At 35.4% G+C, this 17486-nt stretch overlaps 1 protein-coding gene across 9 annotated transcripts in view; it reads right to left on the reverse strand.

Moving 5' to 3' along the window:
- Positions 1-17486, reverse strand: part of DLG2 (discs large MAGUK scaffold protein 2) — a 2157409-nt gene that overhangs the window by 2126630 nt on the left and 13293 nt on the right. For 3 of the 9 annotated variants that reach the window (XM_064365356.1, XM_012469540.2, XM_064365353.1), the window contains one exon: positions 7497-7628. In XM_064365356.1, coding sequence (XP_064221426.1) covers positions 7497-7628 — 132 coding nt within the window. Of the gene's footprint in view, positions 1-7496; positions 7629-17486 lie in introns of those variants that run through there. The other 6 variants (XM_012469542.2, XM_064365354.1, XM_012469543.2 and 3 more) reach the window with 5 other exon arrangements.

Here is a 17486-nt window from a genome sequence, read left to right on the forward strand (position 1 = left end):
AAAAATTAGCTGGGCACGGTGGCGCGTGCCTGTAATCCCAGCTACTCAGGAGGCTGAGGCAGGAGAATTGCCTGAACCCAGGAGGCGGAGATTGCGGTGAGCCGAGATCGCGCCATTGCGCTCCAGCCTGGGTATCAAGAGCGAAACTCCGTCTCAAAAAAAAAAAAAAAAAAAAAAAAAAAAAACAAACAAACAAACAAACTTTTCTGAGCTAAAGGAACACGTTCTAACTCAATGCAAAGAAACCAAAAACCTTGAAAAAAAGGTTAGATGAAATGCTAACTAGAATAACCAGCTTAGAGAAGAACACAAATGACTTGATGGAGTTGAAAAACACGAGAACTATGTGAAGCAAACACAAGTTTTAATAGCCAAATTGATAAAGCAGAAGAAAGGATATCAGAGATTGAAGATCAACTCAATGAAATAAAAAGAGAAGGCAAGACAAGAGAAAAAAGGGTGAAAAGAAATGAACAAAGCCTCCAAGAAATATGGGATATGTGAAAAGACCTAACCTACACTTGATCGGTGTACCTGAAGATGACGGGGAGAATGAATCCAAGCTGGAAAACACGCTCTGGGATATTATCCAGGAGAACTTCCCAAGCCCAGCAAGGCAATCCAAATTTCAAATTCAAGAAATACAGAGAACTCCACAAAGATATTCCTCAAGAAGAGCAACCCCAAGGCACATAATCATCAGATTCACCAGAGTTGAAATGAAGGAATAAATGCTAAGGGCAGCCAGAGAGAAAGGTCAGGTCACCCACAGAAGAAAGCCAATCACACTCACAGCAGATCTCTCAGCAGAAACCCTACAAGCCAGAAGAGAGTGGGGCCCAATATTCAACATCCTTAAAGAAAAGAACTTTCAACCCAGACTCTCATATCCAGCCAAACTAAGCTTCATAAGTGAAGGAAAAATAAAATCCTTTACGGACCAGCAATTACTGAGAGATTTTGTCACCACCAGACCTGCCCTACAAGAGCTCCTGAAAGAAACACTAAGCACGGAAAGGAACAAGTACCAGTCACTGCAAAAGCAAACCAGTGTAAAAGACCAAGATTGCAATGAAGAAAATGATTCAACTAACGGGAAAGAAAACTAGCCAGTAACAAAATGGCAGGATCAAATTCACACATAACAATAGTAACATTGAATGTAAACGGCCTAAATGCCAAAATCAAAAGACACAGACTGACAAACTGGATAAAAAGTGAAAACCTATCAGTGTGCTGTATTCAGGAAACCCATCTCACAGACAAAGACACACATAGACTCAAAATAAAGGGATGAAAGAAGATTTACCAAGCAAATGGAGAACAAAAAATAAAGCAGGGGTTGCAATACTAGTTTCTAATAAAATGGACTTCAAACCAACAAAGATCAAAAGAGACAAAGAAGGACACTACATAATGGGAAAAGGATCAATCCAATAAGAAGAACTAACTATCCTAAATATATATGCACCCAACACAGGAGCACCCAGATACATAAAGCACGTTCTTAATGATCTAAAACGAGATTTAGACTCCCACACAATAATAGTAGGAGATTTCAACACTCCACTGTCGATATTAGACAGATCAACAAGACAGAAAATTAACAAGGATATCCAGGACTTGAATGCAGAGCTGGACCAAGCAGATCTAATAGACATATACAGAATGTTCTACCCCGAATCCACAGAATATACATTTTCCTCAGCTCCACATTGCACTTACTCTAAAATTGACCACATCATTGGAAGCAAATCACTCCTCAGCAAATGCAAAAGAACAGAAATCATAACAGTCTATCAGACCACATCGCAATCAGACTAGAACTCAGGATTAAGAAACACACTCAAACCTGCACAACTACTTGGAAACTGAACAACTTGCTTTTGAGTGTCGACTGGATAAACAATGAAATGAAGGCATAAATAAAGACGTTCTTTGAAACCAATCAGAATGAAGACACAACTTACCAGAATCTCTGGGACACATTTAAAGCAGTGTCGAGAAGGAAATTTATAGTAATAAATGCCCACGTGAGAAACAAGGAAAGATCTAAAATTGACAGCCTATCATCAAAATTGAAAGAGCTAGAGGAGGAAGATCAAAAAAACTCAAAAGCTAGCAGAAGACAAGAAATAACTAAGATCAGAGCCGAACTGAAGGAGATAGAGACACAAAAAAACCCTTCAAAAAATCCATAAATCCAGGAGCTCGTTTTTTGAAAAGATCAACAAAATAGACAGATCACTAGCCAGATTAATAAAAAAGAAAAGGGAGAAGAATCAAATAGATGCAATAAAAAACAACAAAGGGGATATCACCAGTGATTCCGCAGAAATACAAACTACCATCAGAGATTACTACAAACAGCTCTATGCACATAAACCAGTAAACCAGGAAGAAATGAATAAATTCCTAGACACTTGTATTCTACCAAGACTAAACCAGGAGGAAGTTGAAACCCTGAATAGACCAATAACAAGGGCTGAAGTAGAGGCAGCAATCAATAGCCTACCAACCAAAAAAAGTCCAGGTCCGGACGGGTTCACAGCTGAATTCTACCAGACATACAAAGAGGAGCTGGTTCCATTCCTTCTGAAACTGTACCAAACAATACAAAAGGAGGGAATCCTCACTAACTCATTTTATGAGACCAACATTGTCCTGATACCAAAACCAGGCAGAGACTCAACTAAAAGAGAAAACTTCAAGCCAATATCCATGATGAACATCGATGCAAAAATCTTCAATAAAATACTGGCAAACAGATTGCAACAGCACATCAAGAAGCTTATCCATCACTATCAAGTAGGCTTCATCCCAGGGATGCAAGGCTGGTTCAACATACGCAAATCCATAAGTGTAATCCATCACACAAATGGAACCAAAGACAAAAACCACATAATTATCTCAATAGATGCAGAGAAGGCCTTCGACAAAATTCAACAGTCCTTCATACTAAAAATTCTCAATAAACTAGGTATTGATGGAACATATAATAAAATGATAAAACCTATATATGACAAACCTACAGTCAATATCATACTGAACAGGCAGAAACTGGAAGAATTCCCTTTGAAATCAGGCACTAGACAAGGATGCCCGCTCTCACCACTCCTATTCAATATAGTATTGGAAGTTCTAGCCAGAGCAATCAGGCAAGAAAAAGAAATAAAAGGTATTAAATTAGGAAAGGAGGAAGTCAAACTGTCTCTATTTGCAGATGACATGATTGTATATCTAGAAGACCCCATCGTCTCAGCCCAAAATCTTCTCAAACTGATAAGCTTCTTCAGCAAAGTCTCAGGATACAAAATCAATGTGCAGAAATCACAAGCATTCCTATATACCAATAACAGACTTAAAGAGAGCCAAATCAAGAGTGAACTTCAACTCACAATTGCAACAAAGAGAATAATATACCTAGGAATACAACTAACAAAGGATATAAAGGACCTCTTCAAGGAGAACTACAAACCACTGCTCAATGAAATGAGAGGACACATACAGATGGATAAACATTCCATGCTCATGGTTAGGAAGAATTAATATCACGAAAATGGCCATACTGCCCAAAGTAATCTATAGATTCAACGCTAACTCCATCAAGCTATCAATGACCTTCTACACAGAACTGGAGAAACCCACTTTAAACTTCATATGGAATCACAAGAGAGTCCGCATAGCCAAGACAATCCTAAGCAAAAAGATCAAAGCCAGAGGCATCACACTGCCAGACTTCAAACTATACTACAAGGCTACAGTAATCAAAACAGCATGGTACTGGTATCAAAACAGAGACATAGACTGATGGAACAGAACAGAGGCCCCAGAAGAAACACCACACATCTACAACCATCTGATCTTTGACAAACCTGGCAAAAACAAGCAATGGGGAAATGATTCCATGTTTATGGATGTTGGGAAATGGTGTTGGGAAAACTGGCTAGCAGTGTGCAGAAAGCAGAAACTGGATCCCTACCTGTTTAATCCAGATGGATTAAAGATTTAAACATAAAACCTAACACCATAAAAACATTAGAAGAAAACGTAGGCAAAACCATCCAGGACATAGGCATAGGCAAGGACTTCATGACTAAAACACCAAAAGCAATGGCAATAAAAGCCAAGATAGATAAATGGGATCTAATTAAAATTCAGAGCTTCTGTACAGCAAAAGAAACCATCATTAGAGAGAATCAGCAACCAACAGAATGGGAAAAAATTTTTACAATTTACCCATCTGACAAAGGGCTAATAACCAGAATCTACAAAGAACTAAAACAGATATACAAGAAAAAACAAACAACTCCATTCAAAAGTCGGCGAAGGATATGAACAGATACTTTTCAAAAGAAGACATATATGATGCCAACAAACATATGAAAAAATGCTCCTCATCACTGGCATTAGAGAAATGCAAATCAAAACCACATTGAGCTATCATCTCATACCAGTTAGAATGGCGATCATTAAAAAATCTGGAGACAACAGATGCTGGAGAGGATGTGGAGAAATAGGAACACTCTTACACAGTTGGTGGGAGTGTAAATTAGTTCAACAACATACATATGGATAAACATTCCATGCTCATGGTTAGGAAGAATTAATATCGTGAAAATGGCCATACTGTCCAAAGTAATCTATAGATTCAACGCTAACTCCATCAAGCTACCAATGACCTTCCTTCACAGAACTGGAGAAACCCAGTGGAAGACAGTGTGGCGATTTCTCAAGGATCTAGAAATAGAAATTCCATTTGATCCAGCAATCCCATTACTGGGCATATACCCAAAGAACTATAAATCGTTCTACTATAAAGACACATGCACACGTATGTTCACTGCAGCCCTCTGTACAACAGCAAAGACCTGGAACCAACCCAAATGCCCATCAATGATAGACTGGACAAAGAAAATGTGGTACATATACACCATGGAATACTATGCAGCCATAAAAAACGATGAGTTCATATCCTTTGTAGGGACTTGGATGAACCTGGAAACCATCATTCTCAGCATACTGACACAAGAACAGAAAGCCAAACACCGCATGTTCTCACTCATAGGTGGGTGTTGAACAATGAGAACACATGGAATCAGGGAGAGGATCATCACACACTAGGGGCAGTTGGCAGGGGCAGGGGAGAGACAGTGGGGGGTGAGGAGAGAGGGGAGGGTGGGGAGGGATAACATGGGGAGAAATGCCAGATATAGTATGCACCTAAATTTAAATAAATTAATTTAAGAAAAAAAAATTGAAAATAAAATAGAATGATGATTTTCTTCTGTAGAGAGAGGAACTGGTTTCCTAGTCACAATGTAAATAATACAGCATGTTCTGCAGTAATAATATTTTATTATCTGTTTGTGTTTTTTACATTATGATTCCCTTCTATTTCTACAGCTATTGAGAGTCATGCAAGGTATTATTTCAATGTATTGGCTATGCATTGGCCAGAACAATGGGTGCAACTACTATCTTCCACTACTTGTAACAGGAAAAAAAAGAGTGGGGTGGGGGAGTTGGTTCAAACAGAACGCAAATTATAGACCATAACAATGCCCTATATTGCAATGCCTCCCTACCTATCTGTTATAAAGATATAAATCTTCTCTGGGATGCACAAGTCTACATGGCTTTTCTTCTGTGTCCTTAAAGAAAACACACAGTGAGACCACTCGAACATTCAATAATAACAGATTAGTAATCAGTACATAGGTAACCAAATTGAATTCAATAGAAAACTATATTTTGTTGTATAATGTTGCTTCATTGTTTGCACTATGATTTATCCTAAAATGACTTTTAAAGACCAGCCAAAGCAAATCTATCCATTCAAAGCTGGGCGCTGGGATTACTTACATAACAGCTTTTTACAGATTATTGTTGCCTTTCATTTTACTAGAGAAATTCAAACTACACTATTGGCTTTAATCCAAGATAGTTATCATTCACTTAAAATAATGGCAAAACACAATTCTTTGTCACTGATTTGTCTTTTTATTCCCTAGAAAATGGTGTTACATTATCAAATGATTAAATTATCAAAAATATAGTAGAGTTACCTAAATTAACCAACAATCCCCTTTCTAAATCAAGTTCTCAAAAATGCAAACTCTCAACAGACTTAGCCAGTCTTAACTAAACACATCATACAAATCTGTTAAGATACATTGCCATTTAGTTAATGGCCTTTTACTAATGATCAACTATTAATAAATAACACTATTAATTTTTAATTGAGAATTTGATGTTTAAAAATGTTCTCAAAATATTATCTTTATTGACAAGGTTTATTCAAATTTCTGCAAGACTACATTTAGAGTTGTTTTTATTTAATACCAGCTAAAATGATTACAGTTGTATTATTAATTCCTGCCAGCCACAATAAAATATTTTTTAAAGTTAATCCACAGGCAAAGTAATCCCATAAAGCTTTATACTTCTATTTTTATTCAATAGACTGATTTCCAAATTTTCAAAATTTAATATTTTTTAAAATTATATTCAAACTATAAAGTTGGGTTTTTATCAAAATGTATATTTACAATAAAAAGTATTTTCATGATTAAGCCTTATCAATTCCTATTTTTAGATTTTATATCAATAATTACTAGGCTTCAAAAACAATGAAAATATCTAGACAACTCAGTTATTTCTTTACAATTATTTAAAATAAGTTATTTCTTTAAATCCAGTAAAATATATTGCATTGGGTTTTTTATTGTTTGCTTAGCTAGTTGTTTTTTTGGGAAAAGTATTTGTTTCTATATTTTGTTAATTTATTTTCCCCTTACAATATGAAAAAAAGAATTAAAAGCTATTTGCATAAATATGAGATGTATGTATAAAAACATACATAAATAAACCATATTCTTAATTTTCTTTACAATCTTTAGTAAGTAGGAGAATAAACATAAGATTAAATGTTATATGGCTAGCTTCATAACAAATTGGTAAGAATTCCAAAGCACTGAGATTTTCATCAGTAAACTTTTCAATTCTGGATCATAAACTTTTCTAAGAGAAGAAAGAAAGATGAAAAGATATTTTTATTTTTGTTTTAAGAAGAAAGTAAAAGTAGAACTTTGATTCTAAGTAGAATGTAACCATCATTTTTATGTTAGACAATTCCTTCCCTGGAGGAAGACAACTTTCTTCTCTAGCATATTTATACTCAATGTTTTATAACATACTATTCAGGGTTTTCTTCTGTGTAAACTTTTCTTCCTATTCAAAACATTCTTTCAATATTTATATTTTTTAATAACCTCTTTTTATTTCTATTCCAAAACAATTCCTTTCTAGGTTAACCTTATATAAGAAAAAGGAAAACAAAAAACAAAATAAAACAAAACAAATCTTCCCTTCCAGTATTAAAGAAAATTATTCCAGTATAAAATGTGGTTAACATCAGGTTCTTTAACCACATTATTCAAGCTATCAAACCCAATTCTGACATTAAAATGATGAATAATTTTCATAATACTTACCTAGCAAAGCTTGGAATAAGCTGCTCTTAAAGATACCCATCACCTTTTTAACAGCATTTTTCAACAGCTGCTCCTCTGGTTTCCTTAATTTTTTGCAGTATTCTTCCAGTAATGATAAAGCTCGGTCAGTATCTGAAAAACATGATATTAACTATCTTAGGGTCTTAGCAAAATAGAAAGCTAACATTAAACTATTCTATAATTGTGTTCCTAACTTAATGACACAAAGTAACTTAATAAGATAATAATTTCTATAAACTACCATATGAAATTAATAATTACACTCAGTGCCCAATTTCAACAATCCAGTTTTATTTCTATAGTCCTGTCTTCCAAAAGAATCTCTAACTGTAAAACAAAACAATTAATTCAATCCTGGCCACAATGTTCAGGTTAGATATAATTCTCTCTTCTCAGAGACACCTACCTTAAAATTGATGACTTCCTGCAAAATAATATTCAACTTCTTTAACATGAACTTTAAGGCCTCTCTCCCATGATCAAATATTTTCAGCCTTATTTCCCACTATAGAGTCCACACTCTCCAAACACACACATAGAGCCTAAGTCATACTAGATTACTCACTTTTCCCTTCCCACCTTTTTCTCTCTCTCTCTCTCTACTTTTTCTCACCTCTGTACTTTTCTTTGCTCCTACTGTTCCCTCTGCTGGTACATCTTCCCCATACCACTGTCTCCCACTAAAATCAGTGTGCTATCTTGAAAAGGGGTTGTTGTCAGGTAAATCTGGTTGTAACCCAGATCTTCTTACTTACTAGCTGTGTGTGATTTTTAACAACTTTCTTAACCTCTCTGAGCTTCAGTTTCCTCACAGGTATTACAATTAAATAAGAAAATACATGCACAGTGTCCAGCACACAGAAAATAATCAATTAAGTCAACTGAAAACCTACTTTCTCTTAATTTAGGTCTAACTCAAATGCTCTCTTTTCTATAAGGCCATCTCTGATGGTTAAAATTAATCACTATCTCCTCTTCTTCTAAACCATTTTGCCTATACAAATTAGTAGACAGTCTTAATCCATATCTTACTATGACTTCTTGAATAATGTCTTCTACCTTCACAAGACAAAACATCCTTGAAAAAATCACTAGTTATACCACCTTTGTGTTTAGGTGATAATTGTCTTTGAATTTTAAAAGCCCTCTTTCCCTTCCCATCTACCACTTTCAAAAATAGCTAAAATACCAGTTATAGTAACAATAGCTTATATTTATTTTATATTTCCTCCTTTCTCTTGAACCTTCCAACTCTTCTTCCTTATATTTCCTCCTTTCTCTTGAACCTTCCAACTCTTCTTCCTCATGGCCATTCTCAGCTGACAACATTACTTCCTATTACATAGCAAGTCAGAAGACAGCTTCCACAAGCTCCTAACATAACATCTACTGACTTACCTGTAACTGTGCCCACATAGTCTTCCTTCCCTTATATTACTATGAATAAAGTATTTCTGTTTCTAACACCAACTCCTCTACTTGAGCACTGAAATCTATCCTCTCTTGCTTACTCAAGGACATTGTTCCATTATCAATTATTTTCTTTTCCACTCAATCATCCCATCATTACTAAATCCAGTGGTCACTTAAAAATCAACTCATTTGGCCCATTAGCAGCATTTGATATTGTTACACTCTTGAAAACACTTCTTTCACTAGGCTTCCACACACAGAGGTGTGCTGGTAAATATTTAAAACTAGTTCAGACAAAAAAGAAAACGTGTGCCTACACACACGAGTTTGTTATAATTTTACTGATACAAAAATGTACACCAAAGAGTCTGCAAATAATAAGATATACAAACTTTAATTGTAAATTCCTTTAGTCAGTTGATTCTCAAGAATATTTTTGTTGGTTTTTACCAAATTCTTGTATTCGTAGCGAACTTAGGATTGTAATCGATGAATGTTCCAACATAATGCTGTTTCAACATAAATATTAGTTCCAACATAAATGATATTAGTTCCAACATAAATGCTGTTTATGTTGCTATATTAATTAATAAAATGAAAATAAAACAAAGATAGTTTTTGTGAAAACCTCACTCCATCAATTATGTCATTTGTCTGCTGAATCAGATAATAATTTTTGAATAGTGGACAAATATTTCCTCAATTTCTGTACTAATCTGAATGTAACAGCAAAAATGCTTTTAACTGCACTTAAATTATTAACATTCTCTTTGTTTCTTCCTTATCAGCAAAACAATACATCAAGCCCAAATTTGCAGCATTTGAATTTTCCAAGGTCTAAATATTCCCTTCATGGCCAATTTCAAGCTACCAACATGATGTCTCTGAACATGTATCTGGAAAGAGATGCATAGCAGCATACCATTATGTAGCTTATCCACCATACAGATACAATCAATGTAAATAACTCAAGAGCATAAATGGAATCAAAATGAAAAATAATTAGGAATTGATGACTGTTGAGTATTTATTACTTTTTAATATATTTAAGCTTATGCGTAATATTTTTTGTTTACAAAAATAGAGATTTGGTTTCTCTATGTTGCCCAAGTTAGTCTTGAACTCCTGACCTCAAGCAATCCTCCTGTCTTGACCTCCCAAAGTGCTAGGATTACAGGCATGAGCCATTATGCCTGGCCCATAGTTTATGCATAATTTGTAAGTGGCTGTGTTTAACATTTTTTAAATGGCAGTATTTTCTTGCAAATTTGCTGAAAATTTAGTGATAGGCTCTTGCAAGCTGATATGAGCCATCTCCAGCACACCATTATTTCCAGGGCACCACTCTCTCCCAGATTGTCTTCCTACACCATGGATGCCCTTTCTGAATCACATTTATCAGTTCCCCCTAATTTCTCAACGAGGATTTAGGATGTTTAGGGTACCACTAAACATAATAAGATTTATTTTCCTTATTTTTACTCCCTGGGTAATCTTACCCACTCTCCTCAATAATCTTATCTAGTCCCCTAGCTTTAAATATTATCAGTACCCTCATGACTTCCAAATTTATATCTGTAGCTCAGAACTTTCCCCTGAGTTCCAGAGTCATATCCAACTGATATTCAACATTTCCATTTGGATGTTTAATAAGCATCTCAAACTTCATTTGTCAAAACTGAACTCCAGATCTTACCCACCCATCCTCAAACTGCTTCTCCTGCAATGTTTCTCCATCTTTCATCCTTCCAATTTTTCAAGTCAAAATTCCTGAAGTCAGCATTCATTCATTTCTCTAATTCTCTACATCTATCCACCAGAAAATCCTGTGAGCTCCAACATCAAACTACATACAGAATCCCATCACTTCTCACCTCCTCTAGTGCCACCACCCTGGCACAACCCATCATCATCTATCCCCTACATTACTGCAATAATGTCCTACTAGTTTACATGCTGTCACCTTTGCCCTCCTACAGTCTTTTCTCTCTCTCTTTTTTTTTTTTTTTGGCAGGGTCTCTCTCTGCCATCAGATGGGAGTGCAGTGGTGCAATCACTGCTCATTGTAGCATAGACCTCCCAACTCAAATGATCCTCCCGAATAATTTTTTGATTGTTTGTAGAGACAAAGTCTTACTATGTTGCCCAGGCTGGCCTACAGTCTTTTCTAAACACAATAGCCAAAAATATTATTTCAAGTCATCAATTAGATTGTGTCACTCCTCAACTCAAATCCTCCAGTGTCTCCCTAACCCACTCAGAGCAAAGGCCCACCTCTCTGACTTCAGTTCTTAGACATCTCCTCTACTCCAACCACAGTATCCCTGCTCTTTCTCAAATATACCAAGAAGTCTCCTATATCATGGCCTCTATACTTGTGATTCTGCCTATAACACTCTTGTCTCAGGTATCCATAAAGCTTGCTCCTTCACTTCTTTTCTATCTCTGCTTATATACCACTTAAGCAGCAAGGCCTTCCCTAATACTCCTATATAACATAGCAAACCTCAAGCTTATCCCCTTGAAAGAAATGAGAATTTCAATTAGGCAATAAGAGATGGAGGAGGACATTGTGTAGTTACTACTCTTCTATCAGTAAGTTTAGAAATATAGAAATAAATATATGCTAATATATTTGCATAAACTCTAATTTTTAAAAATGATTTCACAGTTTACTTGCATAATGTTTTTAACAACTCTGAATCAGGGACAAATATTTTAATCCCCATTTTGTTAATAATTAAACAATCAGGAGTTTCCATGAAATGATGGTGGCTCACTTTCTAACCCATTTCTACCCACTATTTACAAATATAAGTAGTTATATTACTTACCATTGTAAGTGATCAACAATACAATAATTGAACTATATACCTCCCTCTCTATTTATATGTATCTCTGGGCTCTAATCATGTGATTATCTCTAGTGCCCAAAGCTTTAGTCTTTTGCATTTCCTCATTAAAGTCTACGGATATTTTTTTGAAAACCTAAGTATTGAGCACACCTTTTTCTTTCCTCTCTCTTTTTTTAGTACAATTACAGCTTCCTTTTTTTTTTTTTTGCTTCTGTGACATTGTTGTACATATTACTTTTATTCTTTTAAAGGGCAATTCTCGGCCAGGCACAGTGACTCACGCCTATAATTCCAGCACTTCAGGTGGACTAGGTGGAAAGACTGCAGAAATCCAGGACTTCAAGACCAGCCTGGGCAACACAGCAAAACCCTTTCTCTACAACAAAATTTAAAAATTAGCTGGGTGGGGTGTTGCATTTCTGTACTCCCAGCTACTCAGAGGGCTGAGATGGGAGGATCATTTAAACCCAGGAGTTTGAGGCCTCAGTGGGCTATGATCCTGTTACTGCACTCTAGCCTGGGCTACAGAGAGGGACTCTGTCAATAAATACATAAATAAATAACTGTCTCTCTAAATAAATAAATTAAATAAAGAGCAATTCTCAAAAATGTATTAATATACCCATAATCACTCTACAAATATAATTAGATAAGTAAGGGGAATTTCACTCACTCATTTAGCATATATTTATTGAATAACTTTAAAGGAAAAATACTGTATTCATTCAAAACAGTTAAATGTATTCTAAACCAGCCAAGCTTACCATGCCTCTCATCTCTGTAAAATAAAACAAAATGCTAAAATATTTTTTAAAAGTCATACATATATAATCAAGTCTCTATTAGACAAGTTAGGCTTTGACCCACTGGAATTGTGGCTGCCTTTTCATGCTTCTTTTGATTACTGAAAATGATCATCATCTGGAATCAATTCTATTATGCCCTTTAACTCTCTCTACTTAAATCCTTATTTCTGGTTAATTAAAGCTGGAAGGTAATCTAAAAATAACAAATTGAACAAATGAGATAAATGGCAAGGATATTTTCATACAAGTCAAAAATCCCTAACCTAATCTCCATAAATTGAATAAAGAGGAAAGTTGAGATAATTATCCAAGCAAGTCAAGATTGATATTTTAATTGATATTCAAATAACCAAGTGGAGAATTTTTCACCTAAATTGCCTCAATTCTCCTGTTTCCTTCATTAAAGTCTACCTTCATATGACTCCTAAGTCCATGAAAAACATGAAGCTAAATTTGGATTACTTGAGGGCTGGCACAGGAGGAAATGGGGGGAAAGGAGAATCACCTTTTAAAGCAAGAAATTTTTGCATGAAATATGCAACCAAGGGATAGTGAATGTTACATAATTGGAAAAGTAGGTAATCATGTGTCTGCTAATTAAGGCTCAACTCTATATTGTACTTAGGTTAAGAGTAGCATCACCAGAAAGTTATAAATAATTTGGGACAGGTAATTTAAATTTGAAACAGTGATTGGCAGTAGTGTTAACAAATGAACTTTTAGAGAAAAGAAAAGGATGATACATAAAATCATTTGCCATAGCTTAAAAATAAAGAATTACAGAACATATAGTGGTATCATTAGGAAAACTCAGATCAAAGTATAATAGAGGAAAGGTGATGAGCAACTCTTGGAAAGTAAAGCATTTAGAATAGTGAAATATTTTATATAAATCTATTAAACATTTTTACAGTTTAAAAAGAACTATTAAATGCTTTATCTTATCTGATTCTCATCACTGATAAGTCATATCTATTTTGCATGAAACTGAAATTCAGAGTGGCTTGTCCAAGATCACAGAGCTACTAAATAACAGATTTGAGCTTAATACAAAAGCTTTTGATTCCTAGTGTTCTCTCCATAATACCACCCTTAATCCTCCAGAAATGGAGTTGAGCATATTTCTGTGGAAAAAAATCAAATAAAACTTGACCAATCAGACATAAATTGTATCACTGGATTTTAGAATCTAGGGTTAAATGTTGAATCACAAACTTTCAAATTTATTTTTTTAATTTGTGTTTGTGGCGCGGCATGGTGGCTCATGCCTATAATCCCAGCACTTTGGGAGGCCAAGGCAGGCGGATCATCTGAGGTCAGCAGTTTGAGACCAGCCTGGCCAACATGGTAAAACCCCATCTCAAAGAAAACAAAAAATAGTAAAAATAAAAATTTGTATATGTCACATATAAATAAAAATGCTCCTACATTTATAAGTCTGGTAAATAGAGGAAATAGGTTATGATAGGTTATTTCATTCATTCATTAAGTATTTATTGACTATCTCAATAAATTCCAGATTCTGGGAACACATTACTGAACAAAAATAGGCAATAGTCTACCCTCACAGAGATTTTAGTCTCAAAATAAAGATAATTAACTAGGCAATTTCAACAAAGTGAAAGATTAAAACAGAGTATAAGAATGCTATCATGGCTAGGCATGGAAACCCATCACCTTGGGAGGCCGAGGTAAGTGAATCACCTGAGGTCAGGAGTTCAACACCAACCTGACCAACATGGTGAAACCCTGTCTCTACTAAAAACACAAAAATTCACTCAGCGTGATGGCAGGTGCCTGTAATCCCAGCTACTTGGGAGGCTGAGGCAGGAGAATTGCTTGAACCTGGGAGGCAAAGGTTGCAATGAGCTGAGATCACACAATTGCACTCCATCCTGGGTGACAAAGTGAGACTCCATCTCAAAAAAAAAAAAAGAATGTTATCATAAGGTACCAGGTACCATGGGAGTAGAGAAGTAAGTTGATGCCATATGTACAATGTTAACAAGTCTGGCCTTATACCCAAGAGTAGAATGACAAGCCATGGAAGATTTTTAACTGAAGGGGAACAGGACCATTTTTTAGATTTAGAAAGATTAACTATAGTATGATATATATCCATTAAAACAAGCAATAACAATTAGATTTTTTTCATATTTTAAATAAATATATACAAAATTTAATAGTCACAATTTTATCATTACTTATTAGACATTATGACTAGAAAATGAAAGCATTTTATTAACAAGTATTCACATATGCTTAATTTTTATTGTTAATGTTATTGCCTCTTTACAAATCAAGGGTACTCATGTGAAAGTAATAAAATAATGAATAGCAATAGAAAAGTTAATCTTACACCAGGTTTTTAAAAAGAAATTTTTAACATTAAAATGTATAGTTCAAGATGATACAGCAAAGGTGTCATTTTATTACTAATAATATTAGCTAGCATTTGTTGAAAAATGCTAGGTATTCTGCATAGATAACCTTATTTAATCATCACAAGAATCCTAAGAAATACTACTATATACATTTTCAAAAATTAGGAAATTTTAGACTGAGAAAAATAAAGTACATTTGCTCAATGCTACACAACAGTAAGTATTGGAACCACAAGGCAAATGCTGATCTATCTGCCGCCAAAGCCCAAACAAAGCATTATGCCATATTGAAACTTGACTTACTAGGAAAAGATCACAATGCTTCTTTCTTTTATAATTATTCTTTGCAATTATACTTTACCCTCTCTTTAAAAAAATTGTTTTAATATACTTCAACAAACACCTGTTGATCAGGCTATTTTCCCACATCTCTCCTTTTAGATAAGCCATGCTTTCAAATTTTCTATAGACTTGTTAAAAGGGAAGGATAGAAAATGTGCAAGGCTAAACAGCAATAAATAGAAAGTAAGAACATAACAAATTGGCCGGGCATATGGCTCACGCTTGTAATCCCAGCACTTTGGGAGGCTGAGGCAGACAGATCACTTTGAGCTCAGGAGTTCCATACCAGCCTGGGCAACATGGCAAAACTGTGACTCCTCTAAAAATACAAAAATTAGCCAGGCATGGTGACAGGCTCCTGTAATCCCAGCTAAATAACTAAATAAAATTTGGAATTTAAATAGTGGAGAATACATATGGCTAGACTTAAAGCAGACCTGAAGATTGCAATCATTTTGTATATATCAGATAATTTACAAATTACTTTAGCATCTTTGGAAGAGGAATAATATTAATAAGAAATGTTATAACCTGTTTTAATAAAAAACACATACACAGTACAGTATCTCCTATCTGTAATCAGATGCATCATTGCCATGTCTGGGCAGGCTTGTTCCAGAAGCTGACCAGGAAGCTGAACCCAAACCACTAATGGAAGGAGACTCTGACTTTAAAAACATCATTTCTCCTCCTTGGACCCACCCCCTGCCCAAAAAAAAGAAATGCATTCAGCTAACAAGCATTTCTACAGAAGTTTCTTATCTACAAAATAATTTGTATATGGTCTAGGTATCTTGATTAAATCCTTACAATATCCTAAAAGGTGTTATTAGTACACTTAATTTTTAACAGGAAAAATTTGAAGATCTGTTGATTTTCTTTCTTTTTTTAGACCGAGTTTCACGCCTGTTGCCCAGGCTGGAGTTCAATGGCATGATCTTGGCTCACCGTAACCTCTGCCTCCTGGGTTCAAGTGATTCTCCTGCCTCAGCCTCCCAAGTAGCTGGATTATAGGTATGTGCCACCACGCCCGGCTAATTTTGTATTTTTAGTAGACACTGGGTTTCTCCATGTTGATCAGGCTGGTCCCGAATTCCCGACCTCAGGTGATCCACCCACCTTGGCCTCCCTCCCAAAGTGCTGGGATTACTGGCGTGAGCCACCTCGCCCAGAGCTCTGTTGATTTTCTTAATGCAGCCAACTCAGAGTAAAAGCTAGATTCCAACACTGGGCTCTTCTCTACTGCACCATGATGCCATTCACTTGTTCAAAGACTACCACACTCATACAGTAAAAAGGAAAGCATCAGACAAGCTTTTGGTCCTAATTCCATCACTAACTAGCTTTGTAAAAGTGAAGTTCATATATTTTATCATATTTGATGAGAAAAAGAAACAGTATATAGTAAGGGAAAAAAACATTAAATCTTTTTTTTTTTAAAAGAAAAGTTCAGAAGGATTACATGATTTTCACAGGGTCTTCTGGTGGCATCATCATAAAAAGGCATGTAAATTCTATTTTACATGTGGGAGATAGGCACTTTGAGATATTAAAACTTTTTCTACCTAAATTTTACCATTTTGTTTCTTCTCATTGCAGCAGATAACTGGTTCCCTACTTTATTGTCTCAGGGGCAGTATGTGCCAGGACAAAAAAACAGAAGGAATTTTATTTTTTTGAGACAGAGTATCACTCTGCTGCCAAGCTGGAGTGCAGTGTCACAATCTCAGCTCACTGCAACCACCATCTCCTGAGTTCAAGTTATTCTCATGCCTCAGCATCCCGAATAGCTGGGACTAGAGGCATGTGCCACCATGCCCAGCTAATTTTTATATTTTTAGTAGAGTTGGGGTTTCACCATATTGGCCAGGATGTCTCAATCTCTTGACCTTGTGATCTGTCCACCTTGGCCTCCCAAAGTAGTGTTAAGTAATTCCAGTTTTGGTTTTCAAAAATCTAAGTCCTCAGAATAAAAGAAGAGTTTGTCAGAGATGAAAAAGAGATTCTCAGGTACAGGCAGAGACAGGGACTTCTCCTAGCCCCTTCATAGTATAGAAGGAAATTTTCCCAGCTGAAGAAAACAGAGAAAAGTCTTTGGATCTCAAGGAATCAGGGATCTAGGCTCTACTTACTGGCAACATTGCTTGGAAGGCAGCAAGATCCAAGAGG

The sequence above is a fragment of the Aotus nancymaae genome, unplaced genomic scaffold, assembly GCF_030222135.1.
Source record: "Aotus nancymaae isolate 86718 unplaced genomic scaffold, 86718_ANA_hifiasm-v0.15.2.pri h1tg000059l, whole genome shotgun sequence".
In the NCBI taxonomy this organism is placed as follows: Eukaryota; Metazoa; Chordata; class Mammalia; order Primates; family Aotidae; genus Aotus; species Aotus nancymaae.